General features: G+C 43.3%; 2 protein-coding genes across 3 annotated transcripts in view; both read left to right on the top strand.

The window, feature by feature from the left end:
- Positions 1–748: 748 nt before the first annotated feature.
- fam83b (family with sequence similarity 83 member B) lies at positions 749–7,522 on the top strand. Of its 2 annotated transcripts, none has more exons than XM_079758707.1 (5): positions 749–830; positions 2,774–3,246; positions 4,001–4,165; positions 4,640–4,764; positions 5,024–7,522. In XM_079758707.1, the coding sequence occupies exons 2-5, from the start codon at positions 2,791–2,793 to the stop codon at positions 7,059–7,061; spliced, it is 2,784 nt and encodes a 927-aa protein (XP_079614833.1). In that variant the 5' UTR covers positions 749–830; positions 2,774–2,790; the 3' UTR covers positions 7,062–7,522. The 2 variants fall into 2 exon arrangements, with proteins under 2 accessions (XP_079614833.1, XP_079614832.1); XM_079758706.1 differs by lacking the exon at positions 749–830 and adding an exon at positions 1,590–1,955.
- A 3,346-nt stretch (positions 7,523–10,868) lies between these two features.
- Positions 10,869–16,689, top strand: part of hcrtr2 (hypocretin (orexin) receptor 2) — a gene marked incomplete at both ends in the record, with an annotated part of 6,147 nt that continues 326 nt past the window's right edge. Inside the window, 6 exons of the mRNA XM_079759019.1 lie at positions 10,869–11,106; positions 12,036–12,214; positions 14,891–15,134; positions 15,834–15,949; positions 16,090–16,310; positions 16,567–16,688. Coding sequence (XP_079615145.1) covers positions 10,869–11,106; positions 12,036–12,214; positions 14,891–15,134; positions 15,834–15,949; positions 16,090–16,310; positions 16,567–16,688 — 1,120 coding nt within the window. The remainder of the gene's footprint in view (positions 11,107–12,035; positions 12,215–14,890; positions 15,135–15,833; positions 15,950–16,089; positions 16,311–16,566; position 16,689) is intronic.

A 16,689-nucleotide genomic window follows, 5' to 3' on the forward strand; every position in this document is an offset into this window, starting at 1 on the left:
CCCAATTCTTTCCCCGGAGAAAGCACAGGAGAACGAAATGGAGCATGTTGAAATGGAAATGACAACAGGGAGGCAATTATTGCTTCACATTCACCTATTCATACATACATTCATACACCGATGGTGGTGCAGCTATGCAAGACAAAAGACAGCGCGTCAAGCAGTCTGGAGCAGTCAAGGTAAGGTGCCTTGCACATCGGGACTCAGCTGGGTGGAGCCAGGGAGCATACCAGACAACCTGTAATGCCTCAGGAGATACTGCCGCCCAAAGAAAAATTCTACGTCCATTCTTCATTGGAGCCTTAAACATGCAGCCTGGTGTCACCCTGCAACAAATCAAATGATGTCCATATAGCAAAATTGTGATAAATCATCCTGTTAATAACTTTTATGGTGATTCACTTTAATATTGTCCACCTCCGTACTGACATATCCAAATTGATTCCAAAAGGCAACTTTTATTTTTTCGCGATTTGGCACGCAGGCATAGGCTTAATGCTCTGTGGAAAATTCGAAGCAAGAATTATTATTATAAAACTTATACTGGTAACGAATGTTTTAGTAAAGCCAGGAGAGACGATTGATATTGTTTGAACACCCAGACCGTTATTGACCTTTAAGTATCTGTTTTCTGAATGGTATAACGCTAAGGCCGACCAGTTCCCCAGCCAACTTTCTGGGTTTAATAAACAATATCATGATAAACATCAAGAACACAGTCATTCTGAGCCATCCGGATGCCTAGTCTCTGGAATGTTCTGCCGGAGCAGATAAGTCTAGCAGCATGCAAGCAGCAAACAACTTCAAATAAATTAAAGTCTTGCTTCAAGGTCGGTTCTTTTCGTTTATCCTTTATCTTTTTCTCATTTAATGTCATTTTGATTATTTGGTTCTCAGGCTTTTAATATATATATATTTTTATTTGTATTAAACTACATTACTGCGTTGTTTATATATATTTTGCAATTACTTTTTAAATGTATTATTATCAGTATTATCAAATAACAGATTTGGTATTGTTGTTATTATAATTCCTTTTAACATGCTGATCATTCTTCTGATACAGGAGCTCTGTAAGGGCAATTGTTGCTAAGCTGTACAGAATCTCACCCCTATTTACTCTTCAGCCCCAAGCTTAACACAGAGGAGTGTAGGTTTTCTAAGGTCTGAATAGGCTGACATGAAAACACAAATAACTGGTTGGAATAAGTAGGGTGCTGTTAAGACTTCTTTAAAAGGGAATTCCATTTTTACAGATGGTACCATATTACATAGCAATGTGCAGCTCTATTGCACTCAAGTAATTATATAAATGTGTGCCATTTGGATGACACATTTATGAAAATCTTCTTAAGACATACATTTCAAGCATTGGTGGCCACAGTGACACTCAAACCCTAATCCTAAACGCCTAACTGCTCTGCAGCTAAATAGGAACTCAATTCATAATTACAGCTTTCTTTGTTTCCTTTTTTCTTCTTTCATTCTGGTGGTGAACTTTGAACCGAGATTAGACACTTGGAAAACACACACACACACACACACACACACACACACACAAACACACACACACACACACACACACACACACACACACACACACACACACACACACACACACACACACACACACACACACACACACACAAACACACACACACACACACAAGCACATACACACACACACACACAGGTGGTGGGTGGAGAATGGGTGTGGCTAGATATGTCAAACAGGTTTATGGCTGCCAGTGAGCAAGTTTCAAGAGCTATTTGCATGTCCGAACTAGAACCCACACCCTCAACCGATAGAAGCTACTCATGTCGAGACACTTCCTACTTTTATTTTAAACGCAGCTTCAACCTGTCATTGTAGCGTGTATAAAGAATGTGTGGACTCTGTTTCAATGGGATACTTTAGGAGCCTTCAAGAGGAGTTTTGCATAGTTCACAATCATGTAAGTTACCGCTGTAAAGCAAATTATTACTCCACTTCAAATGTATTTGGTTTTGGTGATATATAAACATGTTAACAGGTTCATAGCATTCCTTTCAAACGTTAATGTCCTGAAAGTAAAGAATAAAAGTTGATGAATAAATGAATCACAGATTAGACCGTAGCAACACATTGTCAGTCTCAGAAATAGCAGTGTACAATAGTGTTATAGGTTTGGCAGTGGTTTTATTGTATTTCAAACACAACTTTACATAAATAAAGTAACTGGGACAGCTTTGTCTGCGTTATAGACAAACCTCTATGTGTTCCAAAACACAACAATGCCTCTTAATGCCTTAGGCTTTCGGAGATAACAGAACATTTAAACTCATAAACACACACCCTGTAATGGGTAAAAGATACATTTATAATCCCCTGAATACAAACCTGCCTTATTCAATGTTGCCGTTATCGGCCCTATAATGGCAAAATGTAATACCATAGGTTTTCAACAAAATGTGGATACACTATGGGTGATTTGAAGTATGATTCACAGATGAAGTTTGCATTCATCTGTGTCTTGTAATACTGTGTTTGAGTATATTTAAGTGGTGGTCCGTTCTAGCTACGACATAATGAAACCATATTGTACAATATGTTCCAGGAAAAGCAAACACCTTCTCCTCGGCAAATATTGTATGCGTGTTATCATCGTATCACGGTCACATATGCCTCATCATTAGCAAGAGATAAAAATCTCCTCGTCGGCTCATGCGTTGTAAAAACTTGGTTATATATGACTCCTCATTATATACTGTTTAACTCCTTCTGGCTCATCAGCTCCCGGTACTCGCGTCATGATGACTTCCCAGCACCTGTCCAACCTGTCCTCTCTGAAGGGCGAGTTCCGAGCCGAGGACCTCATCACGCCCGTCTACAAGGAGGCGTACCGCCTGGCCATCGACCAGCTGCTGAGCGGCGGCAGGGACACGTACCTGGAGTTCCTCAAAGGGGAACGCGTGGGGAGCTTCCTCTCAGAGGAGGAGCTTCTCTTCATCACCGCACACGTGCAGAGGCCCCCGGTGGCCCCCCAGGCCGAAGACGTCCATCAAGTGCCGTCCGACGGCCACTCCTCCTCCGGGACCTACTGGCCCATGCAATCGGACGTGGCGACCCCGGACCTGGAGCTGGGATGGCCAGAGGTGATGCACGAGCGGCTGCAGACGAGTGTGGATCTGCTGCACCACCCGCCGCGACAGAACAACCCCCCCATCAAGGAGGTCGTACGCAAACACATCCAGGACGCCAGACAGGTGACCGCGCCCCCCCCCCCCCCCCCCCCCCCCCCGACCCGCTGCTGACACATTGATCCAGGGGCTCCCCCCCCGCCTCTTACACGATGCGTCACTAGACCTTTTTCCTCTGAGGCGGTCTTGCATTACATTTGTTCTGCTCCTCCTCCAGTTTAAAGGAGTGATTGGGTGGGTTTCAAGCGTCACAAACTGGTTTAGCAACTTGACGTCGTGGGATTTATGTGTGCAGTGGCAGTAGAAACATGCCTCAGTGGAGTCTGTCCAAACAAATCCCCGACAATATCATTCTCTGATTTGGGCCCACAGCTCGTCGGATGATGTCTCAGACAGTCGTGCCCAGCTTAGCAGGTTGAACAGACATTCTTTTATTAATTATTATGACTGGCTTGGGAAACAATGTTGAACCCACTTTTGGGCGTTTCTGCAAACACACCTTAACACTCCTTTTATAACATTTATATAGTAATTATTTCAACTAATGTCTAGTTATGGTTGTGTCGTTTGGAGTCTATTATCTGAGTAAATATTCAGTGCGTCATTGTATTGTTGTACTGATGTCAACGTACATTTGAACAATGAAAACAATCTTTTATTCTTAACGTGTTCGTTATTCTGGATTACCTCCGATCTTGTTGCAGCTTGTATTTTATGTAAGGAAGGAATCCTGTTCTACCTCTCACGAATATGTAGTGTATACATCCAATGGTAAATGACACAAAATCTGTCCTCTAAAATGCATTCTCTCCCTTTGCAGGTCATTGCGATTGTGATGGATATGTTTACTGATATAGATATATTCAAAGAGACGGTGGATGCAGCGGGGAGAGGTGTTCCTGTTTATGTGCTTCTGGATGATCTCAATCTCAAAAGTTTCCTCGCAATGGCTGAAAGTCAAGATATAAAAATTCCACAGCTTAGAGTACGTACAAGTATATTACTTTTACTGATTATTCATGTGCTTCGTTGATGTGTTTGATATCTTCCCAATTCAAATTCAGAACAGCATTTCAAAAGGAAAAGGATTTTAAGATAAAATCCACAATGATAATTGAATATGATATTGAGTGGGTTTACTCCTTGTTCTCTTTTCACACAGCGATTGAGAGAGAGTGAATATTTCTTAAAGAGTATCCGCTCAGAGTGGAAAAAGACTTCCAGTCTAGTCTCTCGTTTTAACTGGGTGGTAATTACTACCTGGCTGTTTAGCGAATCTAACACACCTTGTGAATCAATGTTGAGTAGTTCAATCAACTATTTTTGAGAATTACCGGACATTATATACATATGATAGTTATTCCTAATCTCTGTTTATGTTGTAGGCTTCTGATGACAAAATAGTGACATATTTTATGCACATACTCACTTGATATTTTCTTTTTCTTCCATACCGCAGAACATGAGAGTACGCACGGTGAGAGGACATGAATACATCACTCAGTCAGGAGCTAAGTTTCACGGAGCAATGAAGCAGAATTTCCTCCTCTTTGACTGCAAAACAGCAATCTATGGCTCATACAGGTGTGTGTAATGATAGATCTCCTTCACCTTTACAAATAAAAAAGAATGTTCTAAAAGTAAGTAATTAAGGTAAAGGTACACCTTTTAAAAAAAAAAACCTTGGTATGTGGGTTGCATCAATGATTCACCATATAATTTGACGCTCACCGTGCAATAGCATTTCTCAACAAATAAGTCAGAGCACCCCTTTGATATGGATGATTGCTTATCCTAATGCACTCATGACAACCCACTGATGGTCCTTTATGTTTATCCATAGCTTGATGTGGTCCTTCGAGAAGATCAACCTCAGTATGGTGCAAGTCATCACCGGCCACTTGGTGAAGTCATACGACGAGGAGTTTCGGACGCTCTACGCCCGGTCCACCGTCCCAGAGGTTCTGTACCCGGTACGTACGCCCTGTGCGCCCAAAGACGTGGCGAACGGCAGGCCCATGATGACGTCGTACATCACAAGCCCAAGCAACATGTTTGAACGCAAGAACCACTTGAGGCACACTCTTGACGCGACCCATATGAAATCTCAGACGGAGAGGCAGGTCAGCAGGAAACTTCCCGAAGAGAAGATTTATGAAGAGCCGATCGAACACGCGCCGTTGAAGGACTACAAGTGGGGGGGCTTTAACCACACGCCCCAATTGAACCCAGTGGAGATGTCAAATTTCCTCAAAAGACACAGCTACGCTGCTGGGGACAGACACAACAGCCCTCAGATTCCACAGAACCAGGGGCACGGGGCCAGCAACTGGAACATCCATCGGGACACATGCTCCCCTCTCGACAGGAGCAACCACCCCGTGATGGACGACTTCTCCCAGATGCAACAAATGTCCAGAGGCCAGAACGTGCGTCCGTCACACAACGGCAATGACAAGCATCTCCTTTCTGTGCAAGAATACATGCCCTCTCTGGAGAACACCTCAAAGTCCTTCATGAGAACGTGGAGGATAGAATCGTACCTCAAACACCCTGACACTTCCTTTACTGATACTTTGGACCAGTACGAAACAACTGATACTAGACCGGGCTCTGTGCTGCACTCGAGGAGGCGGTCCTCCCTGGTTTTTAACTCCACGATTCCAGAACATTCGGAGAATCACCATTATGTAAATAACTCGTCGACTAATCTCTCTGGCAACCTGAGCCCTGCGCCGCACTACTCTTCGATGCAATGGGGAACAGAAGAGGACGACAGAAGGCGAAACTTTGAGGAATTTAAAAGGCAAAGCCTACAGAAGTTGGATAACACCAGGGATAACGCTAGCTATAACACAGACAAGATTTCGCAGAATTCCATCTACGCAAGCCTTGGGAGAGCCAATGGGAGGAAACTCCCAGACATTTCGACAGACAACTGGGATAAAAGACACAGTGTTGCCGACCCCAGGAACAGTGAGTTCAGAAGTTCCTATGAATCCCCGGGTCACATGTATGGAAGGCACATGGAGAGAGGCCCAGAAAGGGTCCCTGCGCATTATGGTCATTATGGGTCAAGTCTGAATGAGGACCAACGCTCAGTTTCTCATTATGACGTCAAGAACTTTGTGGACATTCAGAAACATCCTTTGTGGCAGGAGCCACCATCTAGAACTGTATCTGAGGCCGCACTTGATGGAGAAAGCAAGGGGGCACCATTTATATCCACAGAGAAGAACCAGAAGCATTTTCTGAAAAAGAGCACCATGAAGATTAGGTCTTTGCTCAACATACCGGAGAAAAAAGAAGCCCACTATTCGCAAAGCATCGAACAACTCAGTTTGAAATCAGGTAACAGCACAGACACTTTAACGGCCGAGGACGAAGAACAGCGCTCTCAAATCGTCCTCGGTCGAGATCCTCAGCGTGTTGCATTTCACCATCACAGGACCTCTCCAGACAACCCCAAGAGCCGGCTGACACAGTCCTGCGGTAAGCCGTCAAATCCTCGGTTTAACGTGGAGGAGCATCGGCAAACCTCTCCAACCAACCCTTTGTCATCGACGATGCACCAGCAGAACATGCTATCTGAAGCAAGGCTTAGGGCCTGCTACGAAACAGGGAGCGCACACGACGATGCGGTTTTCGAAGACCATCTGAAAAGCAGAATTGAGTCACACCGGGCTCCTGAGAGAAATTACTCTTCACATGACCAATCAGGATCAGCTAGTGCGCCGTCCATGGAAAGAGACAAGGGCTCGTCGTCGAGGAAGGGTCCCATGTTGACTGAACATCACCATAGTCGTACTTCCCACGGTCACCATGAAAATAAACTGGGTAAATTCATTCAAAAGATGGGTAGTTTGATCAACAAGAAATAAGTAACATGGGTTGGCCGACATGAAGCATTTGAACAAGGGTGATTTTCGTATTTTCGGTATAGCTGTTTCAATTTCCTCCATCAGAAGAGATTAGATTAAATTGCACATCTGAGTGCTTAAGGTGTTTAGCGTTTTGAGATTTTATCAACAGTGTTAATGTTGTGTGTGTTTACTCTAAAGGTGCATTTGGATATACATACTTTCAATATGTTTAGTTTCATATAGAAAGGTTATTTAAGATATAAATAAGCTTGCTTGCTTAATAAGCTATTGTCCCCAGTGGTATGATAAAATAAAGCAATTGAAAAGTAAAAAAGATAATGATGTTGACGTGTTTTGGACTATTTCTTTTCAATTTTTTTCGTGTTTTCACAATGGTCTTTATATGCAGAATATTTTTGCAGCATTAGCTTTTATTGATCCCTTAGCAGCAATGCATTCCAGACAGAATGACCACCATGAATGTGACTTATTAAAGTTTCAGTCTTTTAAAACCTGTTTTGTTTCACTGACCATTTCTTGGCTGTCTCTATTAGACGACACTAATACCATGTAATCAAGAGCAACATATAATTAGCCAACTCATAGAAACAGTAGTTCATTATGTTGACCTTTTCCACTGCAAATATTGTTAGCATGTTATCATTGTATCATAAGTGGGCTCAGGACATCCAGGTGGTTCGAGAAGGGGGGAGGGTATTGTATCATCATTGTTTTGCAAATGAAGATACAAGACGTATAATGACTACCAATGTTCTTTGCAATTAGGAAATATCTTGTTTCCTAATAGTTTCAATCCATAAGGAAATAAAGAAACGAACCGGAGGAAATATATGACTTTTTAATCAATCCTCAATCAAGTTCTAAATGCCTGTCTGAGAAAGTCTCTCTGAACACCCTGCCTGTGATGGTACATTAGACCTGGTTCCTACCTGTATAAACGGATGGGTGAACATTGCCATTCACCCTGTTTATGACAGAATTGACCCTAGTTCTCAAGAAGTGTCAGCCAAAGAACAACTGATGGATAGAAACTGGGATAGAACCACTGACCCCAGCCCGGCCCCCCAGATCAAATGGTCCAGACCGCCACTGGTTTTCATGAATAACATACAGAAGAACTATAGTATGTTGGCATTAAAATAAGACTTACTGGCATTAAAATAAGACAATAGTGTGTACCTTGTGACCAAACTCATGAGTTGAATCCAGTTTGATTTGTTAAGACATAAGGACTCAAACTGATTAACTTCCTTCCATGATGGGAGTCAAACACAGTAAGTCAGTCAAGTTTCTTCAGTATTGTGTTTGTGTGTGCGTGCGTGTGTGTCTGGTGTGTGTGTGTGTGTGTGTGTGTGTGTGTGTGTGTGTGTGTGTGTGTGTGTGTGTGTGTGTGTGTGTGTGTGTGTGTGTGTGTGTGTGTGTGTGTGCGCGCGCGTGTGTGCGTGTGTGCATGCATATTGAATGTTATATATTCATGTTTGCTTTACTTAGATATATATTTATATATCGATCAGGCAAATATTTAAACAAATATATTCGGCCAGGTGAGCCAAATAGAATGATTGATGCCACCAGAAAAATACAAGCAGACATCTGACAGGTTTATAACCCAGATGTCTCAATCAATAAAATACACTCAGACCTCTCAGCGGTGCCCAGACTATAAGGTTCACAGACATTATGTCAGGAGAAAACATAAATACAAACCACCTCCTATCATGTACCATGTGGCAGAAATCTGATTCATGACCGATCAGGATCCAGTATTTAACAACGCTGTGGTATAAATCAAAGTATTGCATTGTCTGTACACATCTTCAGCATTTAAAGGATCTGGTTTGTTTGGTTTGTGACGACCACAGGTTTGTTGTTGACGTGTTGAGACGTTAATCAGCCATATCTTTGTTTCAGCCCAACTCCCCTTGTGGGGTAGGCCATCAATTGACATAAGTTACATTCCTGGTGTGGTAGCAGCCCCGATAGCTGTGACTTGTTTACTCTCACTCAGGTTAGCGCATGCTATCGGCCCTTGATAGGAAGCTTCCTGAAGTACTAGGTCACAAACTAACAAATACGTTTCGATTCTGTGTTTAGTTGCCACTGTGCTTGCTCACAAACTTAGAGACTGGGAGGCAAGCACTTACAGTTATTGAATGTTAAATGCCGTGGCACTGCCTTTTGATTAAGAAGGGAATTCCAATCAGTTATAAGCCCCCCCCCCCCCCCCCCCCACACACACACACACACACACACTTAACTTCCCAATTTATTGAAATGCTGCTCGCACTCAGAATTCATAATTATCTCACTGCCCTAAATGCCGCCACTATCTTCGCACATAATTCCAACTGGCCGCCTCAGTCTCTAAGTCTGAGCATGTGCAGTGGCTTGTAAACACAGAATTTAAACTATTTGAGAAAACTACCTAGCCAGGGCAGTTTGTATGCGCTTACATGTGTTGGACAAACCAAGATAGAGCTTTTGGAGCCGGAAAACACTCATTCAGACATAAAGGAGGTCAATTGCTCGCAAACTGCCCAGTTTTGAAACCCGCCGACAGCGCGAGAAGAGCTGACTCGAACACCAATCCCAGCTGTTCTACATCTGGATACAATGTTGACAATTAACCTAAAAATACTGAAGAAGTCCTTAAACACCAAACAACCTTATTTACCTTGATGGCCATATTTTATTCATCATTTAACATGTGAGAAAGTGACGTTAAGAAAGCATTAATGCCGTTATGTGCAGGCCTACATGGTCGTGATGTTCCTCTATGGTTTTAATACACTCTCTTCAGTGTGGAACCTCAGAGGAAATCATGATGTGATAAATGAAGACGAGCGCCGATGCGCAGCAATTTGTTCCATGTTACTGGTGAAATTCAAAAAGTCACTTTTCGAGCCATCCATGCGTGGCAGGACGGGGTCCAGAGAGTCACGTGTTTAAAGCGCAATTAACAGCTCAACGAATCAGCTGGATCCCCGAGAGGTATCGAGAGGGGAGAGACGCTTGTGAGACGCAGTGACGTGAGGGTCCGAATTACCAGCCAATCGGCAGGTAATTCGGACCCTCACGTCACTGCTAAACAAATAAACTAGAAGACTATCCATCCCAGTGCCAAAATATAAATCAGTAGATACGGTGCCACTGATAGATAGTTACAAGTTACATTAGCAACTTTCAGAAACACTTCTATTCTTTAAACATGACGATTTAAACTGCGGCATGTCTATTTTTAACTTTTGTCTGAAGAGATCATCCAAAACGCTCTTAAAAAAAGACAAGGCATTAAGGCAAGTGCTGCTAAAGTGTGGATTTATCCGGGACAGCGCGGAGAGGGGTCTTTGAAGAAGCTGTCAGAGATGTTCCCCTGAAACGCGAGAGCGTCTTTTTCTCACCGCCGATCGGAACGCATCCTAACCTGCTCATGATGACTACAGCTTCATTTTCTTGGTCAGCTGTGTATGCAATGTGTAGGCCCTAGTGAAAAGTGTGTGTATGTGTGTGTGTGTGTGTGTGTGTGTGTGTGTGTGTGTGTGTGTGTGTGTGTGTGTGTGTGTGTGTGTGTGTGTGTGTGTGTGTGTGTGTGTGTGTGTGTGTGTGTTGGGGGGGGGGGGGGGGGGGGGGCGTAGCGAGATTGGCTAGTTTATTTTGCGTCACTTTGACGCTGTGCATTGCCGAGCCGGCAGCGCTTCGCCACAAGGTGCAAGGAATCCTTGTGACTGTCTTCAGCATCACCTACTCTCGGAGCTCCGGGTTTGGCGCAGCGGGGGGACACATCAGGCTTGTTTCCGTCACCAGATGTCTGGATCTGGGATCACTGTGATTTCGAAGTGTGGAGATTGCCGCCCTTCTGCCGCCCATATGAATAACAGCAGTGAAGTGGAACAACTGCGTCGTCCCGCTATAGCGGTGGATGAGGATGATGAACTTGTGAAGTACATCTGGAGGGAGTACCTACAACCCAAGCAGTATGAATGGGTGCTCATCGCAGGATACATTATTGTGTTCTTCGTTTCACTTATTGGAAATTCATTAGGTAAGTTGTACTGTTTGAATCGTAGTATTTAAATGAATACTTATTTGGACGACTCTTTGTTTTAATTGTATTTCGACAAACCTACCATGTTGTTTGATGATTTGATGATCTGTGGTATAGTTCATTGTTGTTTAATTTACTTTTTCTCTTTACGATTTATGTTTTATTTAAATGTGCGGATTGGATTGACAGCTACTGCGGTCGCTTCAAAGGAAAGTGTCTGCAATAGACACATTCCTCTGAAGCCAATTTAAATGTCAAATAGCCTACTCATCTAATGGAACCGCGCTTTAAATGCCATTAATGCCATATTCTAGCATTACATGTATAACCGTACTCCAATATTAAAATAACTATTAGAATAATCAGAATAAAATCGTACTTTTGCATAATAATCTAATCGGCTATTAGTGATCTATTCTGGTCAATGCTGTTGTGTATATATATATATATATATATATATATATATATATATATATATATATATATATATATATATATATATATATGTGTATATATATACAATAATATATCTTATCTTCTATAATGTATACCTAGAGTATAACCATAGAAAAAAGATTGCCATTTTACAATCCCTGTTGTGTTTAAACTGCATTGAGAGAATGCCATTAACTCGCTGTGCTCCAAATACTGAATCACTGAAATAATGAATGAATGGTTCCCATCTTACTAGGGCAAGACCCGTTGTATTAAAACTGCATAGAGAGAATGCAATCAACTCACTGTGTTCAACACGCTGAACCACTGAAATAATCAAGCAATGCAACGTGCCGCCTAATGAATTGACGTGACCCTGCCTTTCAGGCACAGAGACCCTGCAGTTCAAAAGGCTTTAAAGGGCACACACCGCAATTAGTTGATGTGTAGGAGTGAAGGACACTCACCATATTGCTGTCCATTACTTTCAGTTTGCTTTGCTGTGGTGAAGAACCGGCACATGCGGACGGTGACCAATTACTTCATTGTCAACCTGTCCTTCGCCGACGTGTTGGTCACCCTCACGTGTCTTCCCGCGAGCCTGGTCGTTGACATCACCGAAACATGGTTCTTTGGAAGCACGCTCTGCAAAATCGTGCCTTACCTTCAGGTAAGATGATGATATTTTGGTGGGCTGCATTCATAACTTCACATTCGACTCATTCATTTCAATAGGTCAGGTTCTGCAGTTTCTATATTACGCCGCATTTAGGTCAGCCAGCTGAATTAGCCTCATGAATAATGTAATATAGACACCTGAAGCTGCCCCCCTCTCACTGGTTCAGTGCGTTATATAAATCAAGCTCGTCACGTGAAAGGAAAGTATTTGGCCTCTCCTATTTTTTTTTTCATTCCTCTGTTTAAAAGGACCATTACCATAAACATTAAGTAGAAAAATGACTATATGACCATTCCTCTGTTTAAATGGACCATTACCAAATACAGTAAGTAGAAAAATGACTATAATCAAACGCTGGCATTCCTAGTTGTGGTTCTATTTCAAAGGATGATCCATATCTGAGCTCTTCAAAGGGTTGTGACTGGCGTCCAAGGGAACGTGAGCGGCTCAACGTATGCTGGCCTTGTCATTTGTCATTTGCTTCACAGCCTTAAGCATACTTTATTGATAACAATAACGGCATGCGGTTTGAGGGAGGTGATAAGGTCAAGGCAGCGCATGCACGCACACACACACACAAACACACACACACACACACACACACGCGCACACACACACACACACACACACACACGCACACACGTGCACGCACACACAGGTGGGGAAATCAGAAGAGGCAATATGTATGATTCTGCAGGCCTAAGTGCAACGGAAAGCCTCACAATTGCATTGATTTCGCTTTCGGTTCACTCTTAAGTTAACAAGCGTCTGGCAAATCAGTCGGGAGCACTCAGGCAGGCCTGCCAATATCAGCCCAACCTAACAATGGCGGTGGAGAGTGTTTGTAATCAACAAACATTGAATCAGGAAGAATTGATTAGCGGGTTACAACCACAAGTTTAGATCCTCACATTTTGAAAGCGGGAAAACACAAGCAAACAAGGGTGTACGTTTGATTTCGTGTCTGGCGTTGGGGACACAAGCAATGTAGGGTCCCACAGTTTCTTTATGGGGATATAGAGATAGTTTAGTCACGTCTTATCTTGATGGGGGCTTTGGCCATCCCATCCCTGCCAATCAATACAGCCAAGAGGACCTTGAGCTACTGTGGAGCTGTTCCTTAAAGAGCCTTTTCTTGAACTGTTTTAAATGGTCATGGACAGGATACAGTTATTCAAATAAATTCATCATGAATAAAACCAACCTGAAGGTTACCATTTCCTTATAAAAACTCTAAGGAAACAAAAGCATTTAATACCAATCATACATTATTCCATGGATTGGTTGTAAAACCAAGACTGCACTATTTTAAATGCTGACCTACTGATAATACTGAAGCATTGTGGCGAAAAAGGCACCAGCATTGAAATGCAATAGAGCAGGGAATGTAATCACAATTCAGGGACTTTAAACAACGGATAAAAGGTCTTTCCCGATGTTTTTTTAGGCAATAGGCACTGGTAGATAAACTTCTGGCACTTGTTTGGTGCTCTGCAGTCGGTTCATTGAGGCGGGCTGGAGTCCAACACACGACCAGGGGAAAGCGCTCCAGCCGGACAGGCTGAGTCTTTTAATCATCTGTGCTTTGGGCTGTCTCTCCAATAAAGAAGCATCAACAGCGCTGATCTATTGATTCCACACCCCTGCGCTGCAATAGAGCAATGGTAGTAATGAAGCCTCATGACAGCCAAAGCTTTTTAAAAGACAGCGTGAAATGAAAATGGATTTTTCACACTGTTATCTAATGTCCCTCATTTTTCACATCCAAATCACATATGCCCATATATATATATATATATATATATATATATATATATACAGCCAGCAGAAGCCTCTGTGTCAAATCAACCCCCTCAGAGATCAAATCCACAATTTGGTCCAGCTGTTAATGTTACATTTGACTTGCAAATGCATTAAATTCCAGAAACAATATTAATGCAGTTTTGAATTTGGGTTTTTGCGACATCCTCAAAAGTATAATGTCCAGTGTGACGTGTGAGTCTGATTTGTGTGTTTCTACACACCGGTAAAAGCATATCCACTAAATCCTTGGTTCCATTTGCCAATGGAAATAATGTTACAAGGACAGACCCACATCATTATTATGTGTAAACTGTGACAACACAGTTCCATTACACTGCCTTGAATATGTGTTCTCCAACTGTGGACTTTTTTTACCTGGAGTTACATATTCAGTTTCCTTCCTCTGTAATACACGATAGGGAGTAATATAATGGCTATAGGATATTCCACTCCCAGGGGAAAGGTTCTAAGATCGATACTCAATGTAAGAGAGACTATAGGCATCATGCAAGAGGACCTAACACCAACCTGCTTTTTAATGATCTAATTCCCAATGAGTCACTGATAAAATCATCTGCAATCATTTAATGATTATTCGTAAAAGAAGCTAAACGGCGTTGCCTGATGTAACACTAATCCTTGATTGTAATTGAAGTGTAAGTGAAAACATTAGACTGGATTTTGTCTGGAAGATAAGAATCAAAACCAAACCACACATATTCCACTCAGCAATAATCCAGGCAAGCACTATGCCTGACCACGAACCACAACAAGCACATAACCTCTTCCGCTCTCGAGCGGACTAGACTAACCCCAGTAGGGACTAACCCAATCCATGGGGTGTGTTCCGTCTGTAACCTCCAGACCATCTCCGTGTCCGTCTCTGTCCTGACCCTGAGCTGCATCGCCCAGGACCGCTGGTACGCCATCTGCCACCCTCTGATGTTCAAGAGCACGGCGAAGCGTGCGCGCAAGAGCATTGTGCTCATCTGGCTGGTGTCCTGCACCATCATGGTACCTCAGGCAATCGTCATGGAGTGCACCAGTTTACTCCCGGAGCTCACCAACAAGACCAGCCTGTTCACGGTGTGTGACGAGCACTGGAAAGGTGCGTGGCCGGCTCTTGATGATCGCTCGGTGGACCTCGGGAGGGGATTAGTGTTGTGTGTTGAAAGATTAAGTAGACTTAATCAGGGTTTTCGGATGATATTTCGTGGTCGAAGTAAAATGAGGTTTTGGATGCTGCTCTGCTTCTTGCACAAATTTTAGGATGAAGTCAGCTTACTTGATTAAACACCCTAGGAAAATGTAGGATGAAACCAGCTTACCCGATTAATCATAATCACCCGAGGAAATCTGAGTGGCACACCAATGGGAACGAATATAAACTACTCAGAACGCGCTGGGTTATTATAGGAATTGTAAAATGATGATATCACAGCAACAAAATAAAACAAATTACAAGTAAATAATTATGTTCTCGAGACATGGGAGTAACAGTGTAACATAGATAATGTCATCAATAAAAAGAACAGGCTAGAGCAGGCAATATGATCATTTTAATTATTACATTGTGTAGCCAGCATTTTCCAATCTGATTTCTTGCCAATAGCAGTGGCAGAGTAATTCCCTGATAGGCAGAATTGGTAATATTATGTCATTAGCATGATTGGTTGTGTATCTCTGTAATTCATTTCTTCATTATTTCATTAGTTTGAACTTGTCCTCCAGTGTGACAGCTTGTAAGGCCGTCTGGCACCAGTCAACCATCGACTAAAGAAACCTTCCTGAATTGTTCTTTTGACAGAGGAGATCTACCCCAAGGTGTACCATACCTGCTTCTTCATCGTCACCTACTTTGCACCGCTGTGTTTCATGGTTCTGGCCTACATCCAGATATGCCACAAGCTGTGGTGCCAACAGGTGTGTGGGTGCAACGACAACGCCTGCATGCATGGACAAACCTCCCCTGTTCCCAATGCCGGAATTCGCCCGCTCTGCCACGAGCCTCTCGTGATGCCTGACGCGTTCTCCCTTTGCCTTTAACCGAAACCCAACCCCAGATCCCAGGCGGCGCGTCGGCGATGCAGAGGAAGTGGCACTCGTTCCAGTGCGGGCCCCGGGCCCCTGCCCCAGGCGAGCCGGCCAGGGTGAGGACCGTGTCCGTGTGTGCCGAGGTCAAGCAGGTCCGAGCCCGGAGGAAAACGGCTCGCATGCTGATTGTGGTGCTGTTCGTCTTCGCCCTCTGCTACCTGCCAATCAGTGTGCTCAACATGATGAAAAGGTGCTGATGACCTCGTCCAACCTCACCGTCAGAACACACACTCACACACTCACAGGACCGCACACTTCAGACTCTTCAGACGGGGCATTGTGCTATTCTTGGCTCGAGTCCGTTCTTGGCATGCTACAATTTTTTTTATTGTGTACAAAAGTGCAGCATGGATATCAACATCCGTGCAACAAACAAACAAACAAATAAAAATACTGATGGAAATTGGAGCTGATGTTCGGGCTGTTATGTCCGACTTTCATTGCAGGGTTTTCGGGACCTTTAAAAACACCAACGACAGAGAAACCGTCTACGCCTGGTTCACCTTCTCTCACTGGCTAATCTACGCCAACAGCGCCGCCAACCCCATCGTCTACAACTTCCTAAGCGG

The sequence above is a fragment of the Pollachius pollachius genome, assembly GCF_949987615.1.
Source record: "Pollachius pollachius genome assembly, chromosome: 2".
NCBI lineage: Eukaryota > Metazoa > Chordata > Actinopteri > Gadiformes > Gadidae > Pollachius > Pollachius pollachius.

Bases quoted from the DNA above. Each gene is read 5' to 3' on its own strand.
- fam83b (XM_079758707.1), top strand. From the start codon at position 2,791: ATGATGACTTCCCAGCACCTGTCCAACCTGTCCTCTCTGAAGGGCGAG. The intron at 3,247-4,000 runs GTGACCGCGCCC...CTCCCTTTGCAG, and splicing joins ACATCCAGGACGCCAGACAG to GTCATTGCGATTGTGATGGA. The intron at 4,166-4,639 runs GTACGTACAAGT...TCCATACCGCAG, and splicing joins TAAAAATTCCACAGCTTAGA to AACATGAGAGTACGCACGGT.